Source organism: Nerophis ophidion, linkage group LG14 (genome assembly GCF_033978795.1).
Source record: "Nerophis ophidion isolate RoL-2023_Sa linkage group LG14, RoL_Noph_v1.0, whole genome shotgun sequence".
NCBI lineage: Eukaryota > Metazoa > Chordata > Actinopteri > Syngnathiformes > Syngnathidae > Nerophis > Nerophis ophidion.
The window spans coordinates 37,180,215-37,203,912 of record NC_084624.1 but is presented as its reverse complement, the minus strand read 5'-3'; the positions used below and the strand labels follow the sequence as shown (position 1 = coordinate 37,203,912).

The window sequence follows — 23,698 nt, the reverse complement described above, 5'->3', positions numbered from 1 at the left end:
TTTAAGCCTGCCTTTTTCGTTACTCGCTCTCGATGCTGTTTCCCAATTGTGGTAAAAAGACTATTTCTTGTGCTTGTTAGCTTCCGCGCTATGTTTTTTTGTTTGTTCCCTAGCTCACATGCTAGTGCTTTTAGTTCTTTCTAGCTCCCATGCTAGTTCTGTTCGTTTTTCCTTCAGTGCCTTGTGCAAGTGTTTCTGTTCTTAGTCTGTTTTATAGTATAAATAAATCATAATTTCTTACCTTCACTTTGTGTCCAGTCCGACTGCATAATAGAGAGAACGAACCCCCACCACAATGCCAGCTAACCGTCACATATATGCTGAGAGCATGTGTTTATGCGTGTGAAAAGTGCTATACATTAGATAAAGCATGATTTAATATATTATGTAAAATTGTTCTAAGAGAAAATAGAGAGTTTACATGATCATGTGTCCTTACTTGTGTCCTCCGACAGACTACATGAACCAAAAAAACACATCGTCAGACATGATGAACCCTGTCTACCAGCAACCCGGACCTCCCCGCGGCCTACTCCCCACCATCTCCTCAGACGACACAGAGTCTGAGTACCTGAACTGCTTCAAGAACAGGCCCAACGGACCCGAGTACCTCAATGAATTTCCATCCGCCGTCGTAGCCCCGATTACTTCAAACGGAGCGCTTGTACACAAATACAAGCCGCAGAACAGCATAGACAACCCCGATTACCAGCACAGTTTCACGCCCACCTTTAAGACCCACACCAACGGACACGTGCCGGCAGCAGAGAACGCAGAGTACTTGGGCCCGGACTGACGGACCCCACCGAGAGCGGAGAACTGAATGGAGAACATTTCATTTTGTGGTGCCAGCAGTTATCAGCTAGGTTGTTTATTTTCTTCAAACCAAACACACACCACAACCTAAGAGACCCATGTGTGGAAGTCAAAACCTCCCGTGACTTTGTGGGGAGATGACGGGAAGGAAGGAAGGCGAAAGCATCCAAAAAGCGGAACTGAAATCAGAAGGTCACGTCAAAACCGACTTTGGTGTCACCTCCTACAAACGAGTGTAACCTGGAGCTCTTCCGCTACTCTGCAGCTGACCATGAGCTCAAAAGTGTCCTGTGTTGGATTGACTTCCTGGATGAGGACGCAAGATAGCGAATGTGTGAGCATTCACTATTCAAGGGGGAAACTGGTGAACTCCAACTAAACATGTCACATTTATACTTTAATTAATGAAGAATAAGTTCCAAACGCTGCCTGTTAGTCTTTGGTGCAGTTCGCTTAGCGTTCGGAGTGAGATTTTTGTCATGGGACAAACTGCTGTGCAGAAAACATAAAGGACTTGATAGGGCAGCTTTTGTGACATCTGAAATAACTTCAATATTCCAAACTAAAATGCAGTCTGCTGGGTTGAGTATGTAGTTTATTTTTATAATGGGTAACACTTTATAATAAATACACACTAATGAAAGCATTAGTAAATACTGATGTCATCATTTATAATGCATATTTCCTACATGAATGCTCATTAGAATGCAGTTAATAAAAACGGTTACGAGTTTCTCTTATGAATACTCATTAAATTGTTGTGTAAAACGACAGTTATAAATGTTTTACTCATTGTTTATAAGCCCTTCTATAAATGCGTATTTCCTATAAAATGTTGCATTTTTGTACATAGATGTTTTCTATATTTACAAACTAGTAATTTAGGTCTTGTCAATGGTTGTTAGATCAGTGTATGTAAATATTGAATAAGCTAAATCTACTATGCTTTTATATATATTTATATGTACAGTATAGGCCAAAAGTTTGGACACACCTTCTCATTCAATGCATTTTCTTTATTTTCATGACTATTTACATTGTAGATTGTCACTGAAGGCATCCAAACTATGAATGAACACATGTGGAATTATGTACTTAACAAAAAAAGGTGAAATAACCATGTTTTGTATTCTAGTTTCTTCAAAATAGGCACCCTTTCCTCTGATTACTGATTTGCACACTCTTGGCATTCTCTCAAAGAGCTTCTAGAGGGTTTTCACTTCACAGGTGTCCTAGTTTTGATGCCTTCAGTGACAATCTACGATGTAAACAGTCATGAAAATAAAGAAAACTAATTTAAAAGAGGAGGTGTGTCCAAACTTTTGGCCTGTACTGTATATAAGTGTGATACTATTAACTAATAGTTGACATACTGTATAACTGTGTGTATTCATGTCGGAAATATGCTTTATAGATGATGAATTCAGTATTTACATCCATCCATTTTTTACTGTTTATTCCCTTTGTGGTCGCGGGGGGCGCTGGTGCCTATCTCAGCTACAATCTGGCGGAAGGCGGGGTACACCCTGGACTAGTCGCCATCTCATCGCAGAGCCAACACAGATAGACAGTCAACGTTCACATTCACACACTAGTGCCAATTTTGTGTTGCCAATCAACATACAGTAGGACAAAAATGTATTTAGTCAGCCACCGATTGTGCAAGTTCTCCCACTTGAAATGATGACAGAGGTCTGTAATTTTCATCATAGGTACACTTTAACTGTGAGAGACAGAATCTGAAAAAAAAATCCAGGAATTCACATTGTAGGAATTTTAAAGAATTTATTTGTAAAGTATGGTGGAAAGTAAGTATTTGGTTCAAATCTCTCACTGATGGAAGGAGGTTTTGGCTCAAAATCTCACGATACATGGCCCCATTCATTCTTTCCTTAACACGGATCAATCGTCCTGTCCCCTTAGCAGAAAAACAGCCCCAAAGCATTAAGTTTCCACCCCCATGCTTCACAGTAGGTGTGGTGTTCTTGGGATGCAACTCAATATTCTTCGTCCTCCAAACACAATGAGTTGAGTTTATACCAGGTCAGATGAAACCATTTTGGTTTTATCTGACCACATGACATTCTCCCAATCCTCTGCTGTATCATCCATGTATCCATTTTGGTATAAACTCAACTCGTCGTGTTTGGAGGAAGAAGAATACTGAGTTTCATCCCAAGAACACCATACCTACTGTGAAGCATGGGGTTGGAAACATCATGCTTTGGGGCTGTTTTTCTGCTAAGGAGACAGGACGATTGATCTGTGTTAAGGAAAGAATGAATTGGGCCATGTATCGTGAGATTTTGAGCCAAAACCTCATTCCATCAGTGAGAGCTTTTAATGATTGACCAAATACTTATTTTCCACCATAATTTACAAATAAATCATTTAAAATTCCTACAATGTGAATTCCTGGATTTTTTTTTCACATTCTGTCTCTCACAGTTGAAGTGTACCTATGATGAAAATTACAGACGTCTGTCATCATTTTAAGTGGGAGAACTTGCACAATCGGTGGCTGACTAAATACTTTTTTACCCCACTGTAGGTTGATTGGCAACACAAAATTGGCCCTAGTGTGTGAACGTTGACTGTCTATCTGTGTTGGCCCTGGGATGAGATGGCGACTTGTCCAGGGTGCACGCCGCCTTCCGCCCGTACTTATTATAAAGTGTTACCTAATAATCCGCTATGTTTACTATCTTTAATGTCATAAAAAGCTTGGGTGTGATACATGACGGTCATCTATGTTTATGTTAGAGCAAGTCAAAAGAAGTCCAAACTTTCAAAAACACATTCCTCTTTTTGTGAAACAAATTCCAGGTTATGTGTTTGAACATGTACACAAACCTAGTGATGGTATATCATATTTTGTATTCAGTATATAGTTCTCCCCAGACTGTACTAGCTCCCAGTGGTTCCTCCATGCAAGAGTGTTAATATCCCTAGTTTTAAAGGAATGCACTTATGTAGCAACCTGTTGATTCTTTTGCAGAGTTGACACAGGTATGTACAGGTATGTAACAATAAAAAATGTGATAGAAGATGTATAGTCCGCTGTAATCTATATACTGTAAATATATGCGACCTATTCCTCCTCGATTGTGATCATTTAAAAGTATACATGAATAAATGTTTTCTATGAAAATAAATATCATTGTCTCTTTGTTCCCCTCTCTCCACGAAAGGAACAATGTTTTAAAGCGCATGCAATGGTATAGCTACAAAGTTCTAATCCTGATACTGTTTAAAATGATTCACTCATTATCTTTAATCATTGCAGATAAGTGTGTGCATGTTAAACTGTTTGGTGTGTAGCCGCCTATAGTTAAACATCATCCTGACTTTGTTAGTAGAATACGCTTAATTGATCCATCCTGATGAAAAGCAGCTCTAAATGTACTTGCTTCTACTCTTTTTTTGTTTTGGTGATTTGCTCTTGTATTGAATAGATCACAGGTGTCAAACTAAAGCCTCGGGGCCAAAATCTGGCCTGCCACATTATTTCATGTGGCCCGGAAAAAATATGCTTAATCTTTTATTACTAAATATATTTGTTCTTTCCCTTTTGACATTAAAGATCATGTACTGCATGCAATTGCATATCTTTTAAAATTCAATATTATCAAAATCAAATTACTATATTATAATGTATTCCAAAAATATTTTTGTTCAAATAAAGATAACTACTGTACTTAAATATCTGCTTGATTTATGATTTCAAAACAAATTGCCGTATTTTTCGGACTATAAGTCGCAGTTTTTTTCATAGTTTGGCCGGGGGTGCGACTTATACTCAGGGACGACTTTTGTGTGAAATTATAAACCCATTACCGTAAAATATCAAATAATATTATTTAGCTCATTAACGTAAGAGACTAGACGTATAAGATTTCATGGGAGTTAGCAATTAGGAGTGACAGATTGTTTGGTAAACGTATAGCATGTTCTATATGTTATAGTTATGTGAATGACTCTTACCATAATATGTTACGTTAACATACCAGGCACCTTCTCAGTTGGTTATTTATGCGTCATATAACGTACACTTATTCAGCCTGTTGTTCACTATTCTTTTTTTTTTATTTTAAATTGCCTTTCAAATGTCTATTCTTGATGTTAGGTTTTATCAAATAAATTTCCCCCAAAAATGCGACTTATACTCCAGTGCGACTTATAATGTATATGTTTTTTTCCTTCTTTATCATGCATTTTCGGCAGGTGCGACTTATACTCCCAAAAATACGGTATACATCAAAATGTAGACTGCAAAATTGACAATAGAATTTACGGTTAAATTCCGCCGACTGAGTTTTTTACCGTAAATTCAACTTTAGTACTTTTTTTTTCCATTTACAGTAAGACACTAAAACATAAAAAAAAACTGAAAGCTGTGTTGCTTGAAATTTACCACTATGAACAGTAGTATAGTTTTTCCATTCCATTCCATTTATTCAATATTTTTATATGCCGTAAAAAAAAAAACATTGCTTTTACTATAAAATTTTGGTGACTGAGATCCCAGTTTTTAAAGTAAAATTTATAAATGTTTTTTTTCCGCTTAGGTAAAAAAAAATATTGTTAATGTATTGTATATATACATCTACATTCATATTTTACTTATTGTTAAAAGTGGCCCTCTGAGGGCAACCATAACTGCGATGTGGCCCTCAATGAAAACAAGTTTGACACCCATATCTATCCATCCATTTCCTACCGCTTATTCCCTTTGGGGTCGCGGGGGGCACTGGTGCCTATTTCAGCTACAATCAGGCGGAAGGCTGGGTACACCCTGAACAAGTCGCCACCTCATCGCAGACCCCTGGAATAGATCATTAGAATTCTGCCGTTTTGTCACAATACCAAGCAAGCTTTCCTTCATTGTTCAATGTTGAAATACAGTTGAAAAATGTTAGGTGTTGAATCAATATTGAATCAATATTGAAACAACATTTAACGTTGAAAGAAATTTAATTCCAAAAATAATCACTGTTGCAATTTTAACAATGATTTGCATGTTAACTCTGCTGTCTTCGTAATTGTTATATTTTGAAATTATCACTATGATGATTATTTTTTTATTATACTTGCATCTTAATATTTGTCTGTTTTCCCCCTGAAACAACGCTCAGACGAGTGCGTGTTATCATAGAGATTATCTACTGGAAGATGGCAATAGTACAGTAATATAGTTTGCATCCGCCGTAAAAGCAAGTAGAAGAAGACGAAACGGAAAAAAGAGGGGCCAACGTGTTCTGTGGTCTGACGAGTCCACATTTCAAATTATATTTGGAAACTGTGGACGTGCTGTCCTCCGGAACAAAGAGGAAACTAACCATCCGGATTGTTATAGGCGCAAAGTTGAAAAGCCAGCATCTGTGATGGTATGGGGGTGCATTAGTGCCCAAGACATGTGTAACTTACACATCTGTGAAGGCACCATTAATGCCGAAAGGTACATACAGGTTTTGGAGCAACATATGTTGTCATCCAAGCAACGTTATCATGGACGCCCCTGCTTATTTCAGCAAGACAATGCCAAGCCACGTGTTACGACAGCGTGGTTTCGTACTAAAAGAGTGCGGGTACTTTCCTGGCCCGCCTGCAGTCCAGACCTGTCTCCCATCGAAAATGTGTGGCGCATTATGAAGCGTAAAATACGACAGCGGAGACCCTGGACTAAAGCTCTACATAAAACAAGAATGAGAAATAATTCCTCTTTCAAACCTTCAACAATTAGTTTCCTCAGTTCCCAAAACGTTTATTGAGTGTTGTTAAAAGAAAAGGTGATGTAACACAGTGGTGGACATGCCCTTTCCCAACTTCTTTGGCACGTGTTGCAGCTAAGAAATTCCAAGTTAATTATTATATGCAAAATAAAATCAAGTTTATGAGTTTGAACATCAAATATCTTGTCTTTGTAGTGCATTCAACTGAATATGGGTTGAAAAGGATTTGCAAATCATTGTATTTCGTTTATATTTACATCTAACACAATTTCCCAACTCACATGGAAACGGGATTTTTACATGCACATGCATCCTCCACTGTTGTCACTTCTAATACAAAGTAATGCATAGTTCTAATTTATATCAGTACATCCCATATGGCAGCACAAATAATCACAACATAGATGACCAGGAAAAGACGCAGTCGAAGTGGAGGCGCGTAAATATTACCGCCCACAAAACGGGGCACCCTGAAGAGAGCTTGAAGATGGTCTATGAAACATTATCTATGCAAATTGGAACTAAAGAACCACCATTTCATGGTATGTGGACCACAAGGAACTCTTTTAAATGTAGGGGGAAACAATCATAATATGACCCATTTAAATCACTCAACACCAACATTTGTACTATTTAAAATATAATAAAAAATATATTTAAAAAAAATTGATGGATAATAAATATTGAATAATTTTCAGTGCATCTATTGATGCACAGACAACACTAATGGGACAATTTAAGTGACTTAGAAGAAGGGTTAGAACAGGGGTCCCCAAATTTTTTGACCCAGGTCTGCATTGGGTTAAAAAATGTGGCTGGGCCATATATAGTTACACACATAAATTATATAAAAAATCTCCTTCTCACACCGGTGGGTGGTATCTGTGTCATCCTCAAGCTTGGGTCCTCTACCAGAGGACTGGGAGTTTGAGGGTTCTGCAGTATCTTGGCCGTTCCTAGGACTGCGCTCTTCTGGACTGAGGCTTCAGATGTTGTTCCTGGGATCTGTTGGAGTCACTCTCCCAGTTTGGGTTTACTGCCAGTAACTTACCACTACCACGGAGACCAAGCTAGCCTTGACCTTCCACATGCGTTCCAGCAGCTCTTTCAACCCTTGGTACTTCTCAAGTTTCTCGTGTTCCTTCTTCCGGATGCTGGCGCCACATCGATCATCACCACCCTTTTCTGCTCTTTGTACACGAGCACTATGTCTGGTTGGTTAGCCAGAAGCTGTTTGTCAATCTGGAAGCTGAAGTCCCACAGAACCTTGGCCCTGTTGTTCTCAGCCACCTTCTGTGGTATGGGCTGATATATACATATCAATACTGTATATACAGTGGGTTAAAAAAGTATTTAGTCAGCCACCGATTGTGCAAGTTCTCCCACTTAAAATGATGACAGAGGTCTGTAATTTTCATCATAGGTACACTTCAACTGTGAGAGACAGAATGTGAAAAAAAATCCAGGAATTCACATTGTAGGAATTTTATAGAATTTATTTGTAAATTATGGTGGAAAATAAGTATTTCGTCAACCATTCAAAGCTCTTACTGATGGAATGAGGTTTTGGCTCGAAATCTCACGATACATGGCCCCATTCATTCTTTCCTTAACACGGATCAATCGTCCTGTCCTCTTAGCAGAAAAACAGCCCCAAAGCATGATGTTTCCACCCCCATGCTTCACAGTAGGTGTGGTGTTCTTGGGATGCAACTCAGTATTCTTCTTCCTCCAAACACGACAAGTTGAGTTTATACCAAAAAGTTCTATTTTGGTTTCATCTGACCACATGACATTCTCCCAATCCTCTCCTGTATCATCCATGTATCCATTTCGGTATAACAGCCACACAGGTCACACCGAGGGCTGTTATATAAACAACTTCAACACTCCTACCAACATGCGCCACACTGTGAACCCACACCAAACAAGAACGACAAACACACCCCTGGAGAACATCCGCACCACAACACAACACAAACACAAACACAAAAAAATCAATATTAGACTACATCACAAAAGGCTGCATTTCATTACATTATTCGTAAAATTAGCAAATTAATTGTACGCACTTTAATTTAGTTTTATAATACAGAAACAAATTTAAAATGCAGTTCACCATGCCACCACTTGATGGCCACAGCGGCTCTCCTTCGTACCTCCGCCATGAGAAAATAGCAGAACGAAGGAGACACCCACAACAAAATATGCAGTCAGTTGACTGAGTTGGCGTTTCTTTCTGCTCCTTTTGCCGAGAGTTATGGGCTTCTTACCGGACAGAGGCGGCTTACTATGCTCCATTCTGCTCGTTGTTTTGCTGTTGGAGGTACATTTTCGATGGGTAAGTCATATTTGCGGGCGTGTGTACTTTTGCCATCAGTAATTAAACCATGACTCAGCTCGGTGTAGAGACAAACATATCAGATTATCGGCCAAATCCGAGAATTGGCGTTCCCGTCGTAAACTTCACGTAAAGTCTTTTCTTGCGTAAATGTGCATGTCAGTACTGATGTGCGATACCACGAGTTTGCTTTCCAATCCGATGCCGATATTTCACGTGAATATACCTAATGTGTCTGGTAAAATTTTATTGTATTTCAGTTGTTGCTGCTCCTTTGGAATCACTTTCGAAAACAAAAAAACAGGGAGAAACAAATACTGGCATTATTCTGCACTGAATGTGTTCTCTAATGCAAATCCAACCCTGTATGTGTAGTTTCTCTAAATAGCCTTCTTCAGTGATGTGCAATATCAATGATTGTTTTCCTGATTCGATACAGAGGTGTCCACACTTTTTCCACTGAGGGCCGCACACTGAAAAATCAAAGCAAGCGGGGGGCATTTTGATATGTTTTTATTTCAAAAACCAATACAATATACTGTATTTCCTTGAATTGCCACCGCGGCGCTAATTGATTTAAGACCTCTTCTCACTCCTGCTTACCAAAGGCATGCGGTAAATATAAGCATGCGCTAATTATTTTAAAACCTCTTCTCACTCTGGCACTTACCAAAGGCATGCAGTAAACATTTGAGTGTGATGTAAGCTTGGACCTTAAATCCTACTGAATAGCTCTTAATCTTCTTCCCTTTATGCGATTTCAAATGACCGGTATTGAAATCAGCCTCCTCCATTTTGAAAATGATGACAGGGGAAGTGTCACTCGTGACGTCACAAGTTTGACCAGGCGGTAATACTAAGCATGCGCTAATTATTTTGGGAAGCGAGTTTGACCCGGCAGTAATTCAAGGCAGGCGCATACTATATGCCCTGGGGCAATTCATGGAAATACGGTATGTGTAAAAATATACATACAGGCCTCCACTCAGGCTCGATCCCAGGGACCCCAAAGGATTTAGGTCAAAAAAATATTTAAAATGTGTCATTATTTTGTATTATTGTTATTCAAGGTTTAAATCTGTAGATCAACATTAGGTCTATCTGTCAATATAAGGTTTTCAAAGATTTAAGTTGTATGCCCTTTTTGTCAAAGAAAACCCTGTTTTTTTTATGGGAAAAAAACACAAAGTACCGTATTTCCTTGAATTGCCGCAGGGCATATAGTATGCGCCTGCCTTGAATTACTGCCGGGTCAAACTCGCTTCCCAAAATAATTAGCGCATGCTTAGTATTACCGCCTGGTCAACCTTGTGACGTCACGAGCTATTCAGTAAAATTTAAGGTCCAAGCTTACATCACACTCAAATTTTTACTGCATGCCTTTGGTAAGTGCCGGAGTGAGAAGAGGTTTTAGAAGAATTAGCACACGCTTACTGTTACTGCATGCCTTTGGTAAGCGCAGGAGTGAGAAGAGGTTTTAAATTAATTAGCGCCCCAGCGGCAAATCAAGGAAATACGGTATGCAATAGATACCCCCAATATAATTTTAAAGTGGAATATTTGAGATTATAGAATAATTGGAGCCTTAAAAATATTAACACATAACACCATTGATTTCAATTTGTTATTATTTTTTTAGCAATGACACACAAAAAAAAGCGCTAAAATTATTGGGGTTACAAAAGGGTCCTACACATTAAAAATGACTGTTTACTTTATACACAATCATCTTGAGATCAACTTCAGATCCATCTGTCAATTATAGCTTTTATTGTTGTTTATGTTTTTTGTTTGTTCTTATTAGGCCCTTATTCAAATCCAACCCTGTATGTATAGTGTTTCTAAATAGCCTATAATAAAAGATATACTTTAGTGATGTGCAATACCACTGATTTTTTTCCCGATTCGATACTTTGTAATACAGGGGTGTCAAAAACTTTTTCCACTGAGGGCCGTAAACTGACAAATCAAAGCAAGCGGGGGCCATTTTGATATGTTTTTATTTCAAAAACCAGTACAATATATGTGTAAAAATATACATAGAGGCCTCCACTCAGACCCCAAAGGATTTTGGTCAAAAAAATATTTAAAATGTGTCATTATTTTTGTATAATTGTTATTGAAGGTTTAAATCTCTAGATCAACATTAGGTCTATCTGTCAATATAAGGTTTTTAAAGATTTAAGTTGTATGCCCTTTTTGTCAAAGAAAACCCTGTTTTGTTTTGAAAAAACCCCCACAAAATACCGTATTTCCTTGAATTGCCGCAGGGGTCACCAACGCGGTGCCCGCGGGCACCAGGTAGCCCGTAAGGACCAGATGAGTAGCCCGCTGGCCTGTTCTAAAAATAGCTCAAATAGCAGCACTTACCAGTCAGCTGCCTCTATTTTTTTTAATTTTATTTATTTACTAGCAAGCTGGACTCGCTTTGCTCGACATTTTTAATTATAAGAGAGACAAAACTCAAAAAGAATTTGAAAATCTAAGAAAATATTTTAAAGACTTGCTCTTTACTTGTTTTAATGAATTCATAAATTTTTTTTACTTTGCTTCTTATAACTTTCAGAAAGACAATTTTAGAGAAAAAATACAACCTTAAAAATGATTTTAGGATTTTTAAACACACATACCTTTTTACCTTTTAAATTCCTTCCTCTTCTTTCCTGACAATTTAAATCAATGTTCAAGTAAATTTATTTTTTTTATTGTAAAGAATAATAATAGCGGCGATGACCAAGAAGAACACGGAGTTGGAATATAATTACAACACTTTATGTACATATTTATATACATATTTATATAGTATTTACATATTTATATAATATGTAACTACAATATCCATTCACAGACAGAGTCCCATTGCTTTTATGAGCGGTCGAGCGAGTCAAAAGCCGGAAAAAAAGAAGAAACATTTAAAAAAAAAAATTTTTTAATTTTTTATTTGTGGTGGCCGTAATTCGTTCGTGGCGGGCCGCCACAAATAAATGAATGTGTGGGAAACCCTGGCCTTTAGTCGAAAAGTTTGTACACCTCTGAATTAAAGTATCAAAAGTATTGATATTTTCATTTGAAAATCGGTAGTAAACCATACAGAGCTAGTACTGTATTGGCGGTATCAATATTTCAGTATCAATACACCCATCACTAGTTTACATAAACTTGTGGTTTTATAATACTCTGTGACATTTTGATTGTCAGTAAGTTTCTTGCTTGAGCATTACCTCGCGGAACAAAAAGTAGTTTACACCAATCATGTTTCATTAAGACAAAATCTCAGTTTTTTAACTACTTTACACTTCATTCTTGTTGACGATATACATTATCTCAAATAACTAAAGTAATAAAAAAAACTGATTGGCAACACTAAATTGGCCCTGTGAGTGTGAATGTTGTCTTTTATCTGTGTTGGGCCTGCGATGAGGTGGCGACTTGTCCAGGATGTACCCTGCCTTCCGCCCTAGCGCAGCTAGGATAGGCTTCAGCCCCCCCAGGGACGCCCAGAGCGACAAGCGGTAGAAAATGGATGGATGGGATGGATATTATAGTATAAAGATTTGTTGTCGGCAGTATCGATATTTCTGTATCGTTTTGCACATCACTACATGTTAGTCTTGATCGTTGATCCTCGTAATGATTTAGTTTGTCTTTAGACTGTCAGGAAAACTCAAAGTTAGCTCGTTTACTACATTCTTTTCTGCTTTCATCCTGCTCAGTGAGAACAATGACAAGGTTTTTGTGAGCAGATCCGCCTGCTGGCTGTTATCACATATAGCAAACATCAGCAACATCACATATGTACAGTCAATGACTTCAGAGTATTGTAATATTCCAGGAATGGAGGCTCTTACAAATTCTCTGTATTCATGACAAAACTGTTTTCACGTATTCATGCTGGGCCAGTAGTTGGTGATGTTGCGCAGTAAAAAAACAAAACACTACATTACCTGCATACACGTCCCTGGAAAAGCAGGACCGCTATGACGTTGCTGTGTTTCCAAAATTTTTGTTTTGACTAGGACATCCCTGCACAGTTATTTTAAAAACCTTATGTAAGGGTTAAATCAGAAATGCTTATAGTATCTTTTACAATGGTCCCCAACCACTGGTCTGGAGACCAGTACCAATCCGTGACGCATTTGCTACCAAACATTAAACAACTTATAAAAGGCCACATTTTCTTTGACTTAACTTTTTCACCTGCCCCACTAAACTTGCTGTCGGCAACCCGCGGCTCTGGAACTGCGTGCGGCTCTATAGCGCCGCACTAATGGTTTTTCAAAAACGTATGAAAATGGAAAAAGTTGGGTCTTAAAATGTATTTTTTGTTTAATGGTTTCTGCAGGAGGGCAAGCATGATACAAACTTTCCTAATTGTTAGAAAGCCCAGTGTTTAATATGTTTGTGTTTATGCTTCACTGATGAGAGTATTTGGCAAGCGCAGTTTTGTCCTACTAATTTCGGCGGTCCTTGAACTCACCGTAGTTGTGTGGACTGTGACGCAACAGTTTGTTTACATGTATAACGTTCTCCGACGCTGCCACAGAAAGATGTGTTTTATGCCATTCCGTCTTTGTCTTCTTTTGTCCACCAAACATTTTATGTTGTGTGTGAATGCACAAAGGTGAGCTTTGTTGTTATTGATTTGTGTGGAGTGCTAATCAGGCATATTTGGCCAGTATATGACTGCAAGCTAATCGATGCTACCATGTTACAGTACATGTTGCATCAGTATGCCTTGTTTGTAGTTACAGTATATTTGAGCTCATTAAATTTCCATTACTCATGTATTCTGTCTATTTAATTTGTATCTGCACATGTCATGACACATTATCTGTATGTAATATTGGTTGCATTTCGGATAGTTTTTTTGTGTGCCATGTTGTATACCAAACCACAGAAAACGTTACCCAGCTTGCCAAAGATTGGAATTAGTCCATTAGAAGAAGACAGCATGCGGTTTCCTTTAACTTGGACACGCACATCTTTACCTTTAGCCATTTTAAGCCAGTAATTCTAAGCCTCCGTTTTATGAATGTTTTTCCACTGTTGTAAACGTGAATTGATTAACGTGGACCCCGACCTAAACAAGTTGAAAAACTTATTCGGGTGTTACCATTTTATGGTCAATTGTACGGAACATGTACTGTACTTTGCCATCTACTAATAAAAGTTTCAATCAATCAATGTGTAGAATAAATAATACATTTCAACATTTATGGCAACGAAGATTTGCGTCAGCCTGCGACACATAGTCATTTTGATAGTAGGCTAATGTATACATTTACATCATGTGTTGCTTTCATTATAAGACTTATGTAAGGTGTTTAGTTTTTTGCGGCTCCATAGAGATTAGTTTTTTGTATTTTTGGTCCAATATGGCTCTTTCAACATTTTGGGTTGCCAACCCTTGCACTAGACACACCAATGAGCTAGTTCATTGATTAATAGTAGAACTCCTGATACAAAGTCACCATTTGATATATCTTTGTTACATGCAATAATGAACATATACAATGTAAATGTGCTAGATTGTAGCCAAAGGTTAATTTCCATCTGCAGCCATCACAAAGAAACACCTGGGGGGCTCCCGCTAATTCAGCATCATAGTCAATTGTATTTTTCATCCACTTATTTTTGCTGTATTTATCTGCCACACGTGGAAAGTCGGTCCGGTAAAATAACGCAGACATTAAACCGGTCCCTGGTGCAAAAAAAAGGACGGGGACTTTTGATGTAGTGTTTCACACTAGACTGCAATATATTTGAGGTGTTGTGTTGAGGTGTGTTAGATGTGGGTTGAGTTGTAATACAAAGACAGTCACATTATAATGTGTTGGTGAGCGATGGCCAAATCTTTTCTATAGAAAAAAATTGCTCAGCTAAAAAAATAAAACCAATTTAATGTCAGTTCAAGAACTCTTTTCAAATGTTTACATTTTCTAACTCGTTTTTTTCTTTAAATTATGTTGACATAGATAGATAGATAGATAGTATTATATTGATTTGTTCAGGAGAGTTCCTACAGGAAAATTAAAATTCCAGCAGCAGTGTAGAGAGTTGAGATCAATTTAAAAAAAGTAAATAATGTGGGTTTAAATGGAAACACTATAAGAATAAAAATAAAAAGCAACAATGGGAATAAAAATATAACAGTAAAATAAGAATATAACAAGAGAAACTAGGCAGTAGTGACCATGTTATGAAAACGTATTGCACTGTTATTGTTTTGCATCCCCTGTCATCCTATCCTAGGACCCCCCGACCCCCTCCCCAAAGAGGAGTTGTACAGTCTAACAGCTTGTGGGACAAATGAGGTTTTGAGTCTATTAGTCCTGCACTTGGGATGAAGCAGTCTAGCACTGAACAGGCTCCTCTGGCTACTGGTAACTGCATGCAGAGGGTGACTGGTATCGTCCAGGATGCTCACTAGTTTGTCCACAGTCCTCTTCTCTGCCACCGTCACCAGTGAGTCCAGTTTCATTCCGACATGTAAATGAAACCGTGTTCATAGTGCGGGCTCGTCCCACACATATCCTTGGCTCATTCCTGCATCCCCACCAAGTTAAGTCGAGCAGGCTGTCAACTCGCTGTACAGTTCTTAATGTGTGAGAAAGTGAGGTTTGCGCAACATACTATTGCACAGCCACACTAACTTGTATCTGTTACTCTTAACGAACTACTACATTTCCCATCGCTCCTCTGAAGTACGACGATCTTCCTTTCATCAAAGTGGGGGAAAAGTGCAATATTTTCGATCTGCTGCGTGTTTGGATTTAGCCAAAGAACAGTTCAACTGACGCAACCAAGGCGCACATTTTGTCTTTTGATTGAGTAAAAATACGTCTACAAACAAAGACCCACGCCGATTGAAAGTCAGGCTAATGTTTCATCCATTAGTGATTGAATCAAACTGAGATAAACTCATCATTCCATGAGGGTAAATTACCATAATGCCTCTGAAGTTTAGTCATTCGTCAGCGGAAAGAAAGAGTTGATTATCTGTTCAGGGGATTAGATATCGAAACAAAGCGTGTTAAACAAACCCGGCAGGTTCTTGCACAACACCAACTCTCCTACATGTCACCCTTATTCTGACGCAAAGTAGTCCAGAGTGTAGCCAAGCGCTGTATATTTCTCATAAAACACTTAAGTGGAGCAAGTAAATGAACTTCCCCAAGTCACTGTTTCCAACCGAGAGCATGTGAGGGCTGGTTTGCTGAATAGACAGGAAGGAGGAATGTGTTGGCAGCTTAAAAAATACACATTAGCCGTTTTTTGAGACATTTGTGACATCTGCCGTTCTCTAACGCCATCATACACGTTATACACTTACCATATTGTTCTTAAATAACAACTGTAAAAAACAGAAGTGAAATGAGTCATTTCCGACACAAAAAGCACATTTCAAACAAATGTGTGGCGGTCTGTGGTATGTTTGAAGCTGCAGATAGAGACCGATTGTTGTCGGACTCAGTGAGCTCTTTATTAGATAAAGCCACACAATGGAACTTGATGGCATTTGATGCAAACTCTTGTTCAAAAAACCCTACCTCCCTAAAACTATACTATTTTTTAACAATTATAAGTACATCTCAGACTTTCCATAATAGTGTAAAGGGAATCTGTTGGCCAAAATCTATTTTAGTGCTTTTAATTTAGTGCACCGACAGAATGTGTCTCCAAAAAGTGCAATTGTACACACAGTAATACCTCAACATACAAGCTTAAATGGTTCCGTGACTGAGCTCTTAATTCAAAGCACTGGTATCTCAAATGAACATCTACCATTGAAATGATTTGAAAAAATTATACAAATGATGGATTAGAATTGTGTGGCGGCAGCACGGTGCCACAGTGGTTTGTGCGTGTGCCTCACAATAAGAAGGTCCTGGGTCCTTGGTGTCTTTCAGTGTGGCGTTTGCATGTTCTCCCCGTGACTGCGTGGGTTCCCTCTGAGTATTCCGGCTTCTTCCAGACATGCACCTGGGGATAGGTTGATTGGCAAAACTAAATTGGCCCTAGTGTGTGAATGTGAGTGTGAATGTTGTCTGTCTATCTGTGTTGGCCCTGCGATGAGGTGGCGACTTGTCTAGGGTGTGCTCTGCCTTCTGCTTGAGTGCAGCTGGGATAGGCTCCAGCACCCCCGACGACACCGAGAGGGACACTCGGTAGAAAGTGGATGGATTTATATAGAGCCAGGATAGTTTACTAAATTGAAATTTTAAATTTCGCGCCGAAATATCCTGCTAAAAACGTCTCGGTATGATGACGCGTGCGCGTGACGTCACGGATTGTAGAGGAAATTTTGCTCCAGCATCGTGGCCAGCTATTGATCGTCTGATTTCATCGCAAAATTCCACAGTATTCTGGACCTCTGTGTTGGTTAATCTTTTGCAATTTGTTCAATGAACAATGGAGACATCAAAGAAGAAAGCTGTAGGTGGGAAGCGGTGTATTGCGGCCGGCTTTGTCAACACAAACACAGCCGGTGTTTCATTGTTTACATTCCCAAAAGATGACAGTCAAGCTTTACTATGGAACAGAGATGTCAAGCGAACACGGTTGGATTGGACCACACACACAAAGTACGGTGTATTATGTGCATTATTAAAAAAAAAATTACCATTCTGTATTCCGAAGGCGATATATGTCGTGTGCTACTCCAGCATCAATATTAGCAGCGTCCTCCGGACCGTCACCGTCAGCGTCGGGTTCAAAGCGGTATGGCTCTATCCCTTGTTGCGGTTGGACCTGGCCGAGTGGTCCTGCCACCCCCACGGCTGCCACGGCGCCTCTCACAGCATCTTCCCTATCTGAATTGCTCCCACTGCCCTTTTGTCCTTTTTTTTCTTTTTTTTTTCTAGTCCTTCTCTCTCACTTTCCTCATCCACGAATCTTTCATCCTTACCCAAATTAATGGGGAAATCGTTGCTTTCTTGGTCCGAATTGCTTTCTCTACTGGTGGCCATGATTGTAAACAATGTTCAGATGTGAGGAGCTCCACAACCCGTGACGTCACGTGCATATCTGTCTGCTACTTCCGGTACAGGCAAGGCTTTTTATCAGCACCTAGAGTTGCGAACTTTGTCGTCGATGTTCTCTACTAAATCAATTCAGCAAAAATATGGCAATATCGCGAAACGATCAAGTACGACACATAGAATGGACCTGCTATCCCCGTTTAAATAAGAAAATCGCATTTCAGTTGGCCTTTGAAAAACTATAGAGTGAGAGTGGAAAAACAAGTTGACTTTATATGCTTAATTGTTCCATTGTATCCATTATACCAGTGGTTCTCAAATGGGGGTATGCGTACCCCTGAGGGTACTTGAAGGTATGCTAAGGGGTACGTGAGATTTATTTTTTAAATATTCTAAAAATAGCAACTATTCAAAAATCCTTTATAAATATATTTATTGCATAATACTTCAACAAAATATGAATGTAAGTTCATAAACTGTGAAAAGAAATGCAACAATGCAATATTCAGTGTTGACACCTCGATTTTTTGTGGACATGTTCCATAAATATTGATGTTAATGATTTCTTTTTTTGTGAAGAAATGTTTAGAATGAAGTTCATGAATCTAGATGGATCTCTATTACAATCCCCAAAGAGGGCACTTTAAGTTGATGATTACTTTTATGTGTAGAAATCTTTATTTATAATTGAATCACTTGTATATTTTTAACAAGTTTTTAGTTATTTTCATATCTTTTTTTCTAAATAGTTCAAGAAAGACCACTACAAATGAGCAATATTTTGCACTGTTATACAATTTAATAAATCAGAAACTGATGACAACCCAAAATACTTTGCTCTGATTAGGGGGTACTTGAATTAAAAAAATGTTCACAGGGGATACATCACTGAAAAAAGGTTGAGAACCACTGCATTATACCATATCCAATTGTAATTAAAATATGCAAAGTATGTGAAAATACCGTCTGAACATCACAAAATGCCACAAATTCAGTCAGCCATTTTGAATTTTCCGCTTCGAATACCTTCTGCTACTTCCAGACATTGACGTCACTGTAGTAACGCTTCTGTACTCTGACCATAGTATCAAGAGTGATGTGATATTCTAGCTCAGCCTAAGCACTAAATAATAAACAAATGATCAACATTACAGCTCCCACATCTGTAGATGGCAAAGCTACCGACTTAATTTTAAGATGTGTAGTAAAGCCCACTTTTTTACATGTTGTGTTACCAGGTGGAAGCCGAACACTGTGTGTGGTATGACGAGTGCGGGGAATCGGAAAAGGTCCCCGGAAAGAAATACAACTGTAACTACACCGGGCCCCCCAAACCTTTGGCTCCGGACGGCTATGACCTACTCACAGTAAGTAGTATCCTACTCAGTGGCCTAGTGGTTAGAGTGTCCGCCCTGAGATCGGTAGGTTGTGAGTTCAAACCCCTGCCGAGTCATACCAAAGACTATAAAAAAATGGGACCCATTGCCTCCCTGCTTGGCACTCAGCATCAAGGGTTGGAATTGGGGGTTAAATCACCATAAATGATTCCTGGCCTAGGCACAGCTGCTGCCCACTGCTCCCCTCACTTCCCAGGGGGTGATCAAGGGGATGGGTCAAATGCAAAGGACAAATTTCACCGCACCGAGTGTGTGTGTGTGACAATCATTGGTACTTTAACTTTATCCTAATTACCTCTGATGACTGATATGAGCCTTAAAGCAATCCCGAAAAGCTGATAGACTCTGTATTTGTGTGCAATAAAGGAGCTTTGTCCTGGGTATGACTATGGAAGTCGCAACCTGTGCTGCAATGTGGACCAGTTGCGTACTCTCAAAGGGAGTCTGCAGCTGCCCCTGCAGTTCCTGTCCCGGTACGTACTAGCAAGCCACCATGCCATGTTTCCTGTCTTGAATTGACAATAATTGTATGTCCAGGTGTCCCGCCTGTTTTTCCAACTTGATTAACCTCTTCTGCGAGCTGACATGCAGCCCACGCCAGAGTCAGTTCATGAACGCCACCAAAATCAATGAGTCCAATGTGCTGGAGGTGCAGTACTATATCGGACAAACATTCTCCAACGGTGAGTTTGCACACTGCTTGCTACGTAGCAGGTTGTCGCCACTTATCTTGGACCCCATGTCCAGTCCACTTTACTGAATAAAAACAAAAATACAATTTATAACTAGACTCAAAATCACACACCAAGTTTTATCATCCAAACCTTTACTGAAGAAGTTGTTTTTTCATTGTCACAACCACTTGAGCAGACTTCATAAAACATTATAGAATACGATTCCCTTACTTCTATATTGTTAATTTATTTGTCTATTATTATTACTTTAGTTATTTGTTGACTTTTCTAAATATTGTAAAATATTCCATTTCCATATCTATTTTTATTGCTTTCACTCAATATTAAATACAAATGATTGATATAACATTCAAATAAATCATGAACGAAAATGAGCAGAAAGAAGTATAAACTTGCAATATCTGCCCCTCCATTATAAAATACAACACCTCAGAAGATATTAAGGCAATATTTATTTGTCCTGACATCATTTTACTCAAAGTCCTATCTTTTCATCATCATATGTTTTATTTTTTTCACTATAGAAATATATTGTTCCACATAACCTAACATCTTTGATTGAAATGCATCTTTCCATTGTTACTGCTCTAAAACAAAACTAAAAAAAATCTAATTTCCTGTTAGGTTATATTTATTTTCTCTCTACAAATCTGTTTTGAATGTTGTTAGAATGTGTCTATGTGCTGTATACATATGTTTAAAATATAGTACTCTACCAGTTCATTAAGTCTCAATAAGTTTAACTTTTATGTTGTTGTGTCCTTAAGCAATACACTTGACCCACCTTGCTCCAAGTGTCACTCACACTGGTGTAAATGTAGCTTACCACTAAATTTGAATGTACTGAATGGGTTACCCAATGTAAAACACTTTGAGACAATTGTAAAGAAGCGCTATATAATCATAATTAATTAATTAATTCATCCATCCTTTCAATATTTGGTTGGTGGGTTCCCTGTATCCATTCCTATTAATGACCTGTATAGCTCTCTTGTGTAAAAGGAACAGGCCCGTAATAAGGATTTGACAAATACCGAGGTCAAAAATTGGTGGTCCAAGACAAGCTTGGAAAGGCTGAAATTATGTATCCCAGCACCATATGAATATTCAGCAACACAATCAACAATCCTATTTTTTAATTACTATGCTGAAGTTTAGTGTATTAAACAATTTTAACATCATTAGGACATAAGCTAATAAACTTTATATCACTTCATCTCCGATATGGATTTGAACCTAAGACCTACATAATATTTCAAGTACTAGTGACGCGCGCCACGACAGCCGCCGGAGTCAGAGGAGGAAATGTGTCTTCATATTCTAATCAGTATTGCAGCATTACGTGGCCAGTAATATGTTCGGAGTAGAATTTCATATGAAGCGCCTTTTAATTCAATAATTTACTTTTCTTCACACACAATGGGACCCCCTACGGATAGCGAAGCCCGAAGCCATACACAACCCAAGTTCTGCATTAAGGGCGGGTCTGCACCTGACTGACATGACAACCGTATTATTATTATTATTATTATACGACAGCATTTCACATCAATGTCATTCAGGTGAAACCAACATTAGCGAGGCCAATATAAGTTGAGTTGTAGCAGGCTGTGAGAGGATGATCTACCGCATGGTGATGTACAACGCACACAATATCCTACACAAAGTATATTTGCAGCAGTGGTGGGCCATGTGTTTCCCACCTAGGCCTTCAGTGATTTCCTGTGTTCATTGATTACCTCTCAAAAAACCATAATTTGTCACCACATGACCATTGGGCATTGAAACACCACCAACACTGTACAAAACGGGTTATTTTCTGCCGCATTTAATAATCAATAAATCCGCATCAGCAATTAAAACATATCTTATGTGGTACTGTCAAAATTAAAATTGCTAAAAACATATTAAACGGGAAAAGATAAAGAAATAAAATATCTCAACTCACAATTTGTAGAACCCATTCGAGCTTCCCGGGTTGGCGGACATCATTTCACAAGATATAGTTTCCTTTTAAATATCCGTTTTCAAAATGGTCTTGCAAATATATGTGTTGTCTTGTCTAATCATAAAAAATGCAGACGAGGCGTGCTGGCTGACTTCTTATCGTTTACTCCACAGCGTGCTCATCAAAAACATCCCATGGCTAACCGGGGCTACATTCTCTTCACTATTGTGGCATGCTGGGTAATGGAGTTGTTGTTACCTAGCTCAACGTCACACAATATATATATATGCCTTAGGCAATGTAGAAGGCCTTACAGACAACAACCTGTGATCTGATTGGCTATCGCAACTGTCGTCAAATGTTTGTGTCCATTCACATACAGTGCCCTGACGCCCGCATTCTTAATTCTGAAGGCTTCGGGTAGATTTCGGACAGCATTGTAGCAGAAGCTAGCTGAATTCTAATTGGGTAACATTTCTATAACCTAAAAACAACAACACTGGAAGGAGCATAATGTGACATGAAGACAATATGAATAATTTAAGATATTTAGGGAAAGTAAATTAAAAATTACTTTTATCTTTAATTACGATCATGATTTCTGGTTATGTTCGGCCAGCAGAGAAGGCCTTGCTGAATCTGACGGCACACCACTGATTTGCAGTCAGTCATATCAACTTATTTTTGTCATTTAAAACAGGACATGACCTCGGTGTCCTCAATAGTAGTTATGGCCATGAAAGGAAAGATTGGAATTAAATATGTTTTACAGGCACAACCTAACACAATACTGTACAATGTTAAAGATGGAACAATCTGTGAATTATAACAGGCTTTGTCATTTAGCAATTTCTTCCTCTGATGAAACTTTGTTAATTTATTTGTGATTTCCATGACAAATGTTTATCAATGATAACACCCAAAAACTTAAATATATTTTGTTCTTTTAATTTGATCTACTTAAAAATATAATAAGGCGTCCACACATTTCCTACTACCACAAAAAATGCTAAACTTACTTTTTCCAGCATTTAAGGATAACCTCAAACCATCTTTTAATTTTTTCAACCACCTCTAACACATTTTTAATATTGTGTGTTGAATAAAAAAAAGGTTGTCATCTGCAAACTAAAATGCCCTTAGGCAGTTTGTAAGCCATAGTAATATCATGGACCCACATAAGAAAAAGTATAGGTCCAAGGACTGATCCTTCTAGTATTCCAAAACTAATATTTCAAACATATTTTCTATTGTTAACATCTATGAACTGTTGAAGTAAAAACAACAACACATTAGTTTCTATTTATGGGATTTTAAGCAAGTGTAACTTCTGCAAAAAACGCGTAAATTACTCTTTTTAAACATTAATTTTTGTGCTGTTTTTTTTAATGAAATATCAATAAAAATACGTTCTAAACAATATTTGTCGAAAGCTCGCCTCAGACGCAGGTACTCGCTGTTCCTCTTGCCTAAACGCCTGCACTAAGTTGCAAGACGGGGAGACAATCAGGAACACCGAAATAAGTTTCCTAATTAGCTAACTGTCTATCTAGTTTACTCGTTGTCAGCTCTGTTTGACGTCTCTACCAAAACGTTGACGGCTGTACACTTTGCTGCGAATCATTTTTGGATGATTACAATCCGAACATTAGTAGTTCCAAACCAAATGTAGTTCTAGAATATTTATTATCGGCCAGCAAGAAGGTCTATTTTTGATGTGACAGATGTAAACAGACGTCACAACGCCGGAAATATTTTACCCAGAGGGGTATATTTATTTCTCAATAT

At 38.3% G+C, this 23,698-nt stretch overlaps 2 protein-coding genes across 2 annotated transcripts in view; both read left to right on the top strand.

Moving 5' to 3' along the window:
• The window catches only part of egfra (epidermal growth factor receptor a (erythroblastic leukemia viral (v-erb-b) oncogene homolog, avian)), a 93,933-nt gene extending 92,344 nt beyond the window's left edge, over positions 1-1,589 (top strand). The window contains exon 27 of the mRNA XM_061920575.1: positions 456-1,589. Coding sequence (XP_061776559.1) covers positions 456-796 — 341 coding nt within the window. The 3' untranslated portion in view covers positions 797-1,589. The remainder of the gene's footprint in view (positions 1-455) is intronic.
• Positions 1,590-8,725: 7,136 nt separating this feature from the next.
• The window catches only part of npc1 (Niemann-Pick disease, type C1), a 34,518-nt gene continuing 19,545 nt past the window's right edge, over positions 8,726-23,698 (top strand). The window contains exons 1-4 of the mRNA XM_061920574.1: positions 8,726-8,889; positions 19,109-19,237; positions 19,634-19,740; positions 19,805-19,950. Of these exons, the coding sequence (XP_061776558.1) occupies positions 8,809-8,889; positions 19,109-19,237; positions 19,634-19,740; positions 19,805-19,950 (463 nt within the window). The 5' untranslated portion in view covers positions 8,726-8,808. The remainder of the gene's footprint in view (positions 8,890-19,108; positions 19,238-19,633; positions 19,741-19,804; positions 19,951-23,698) is intronic.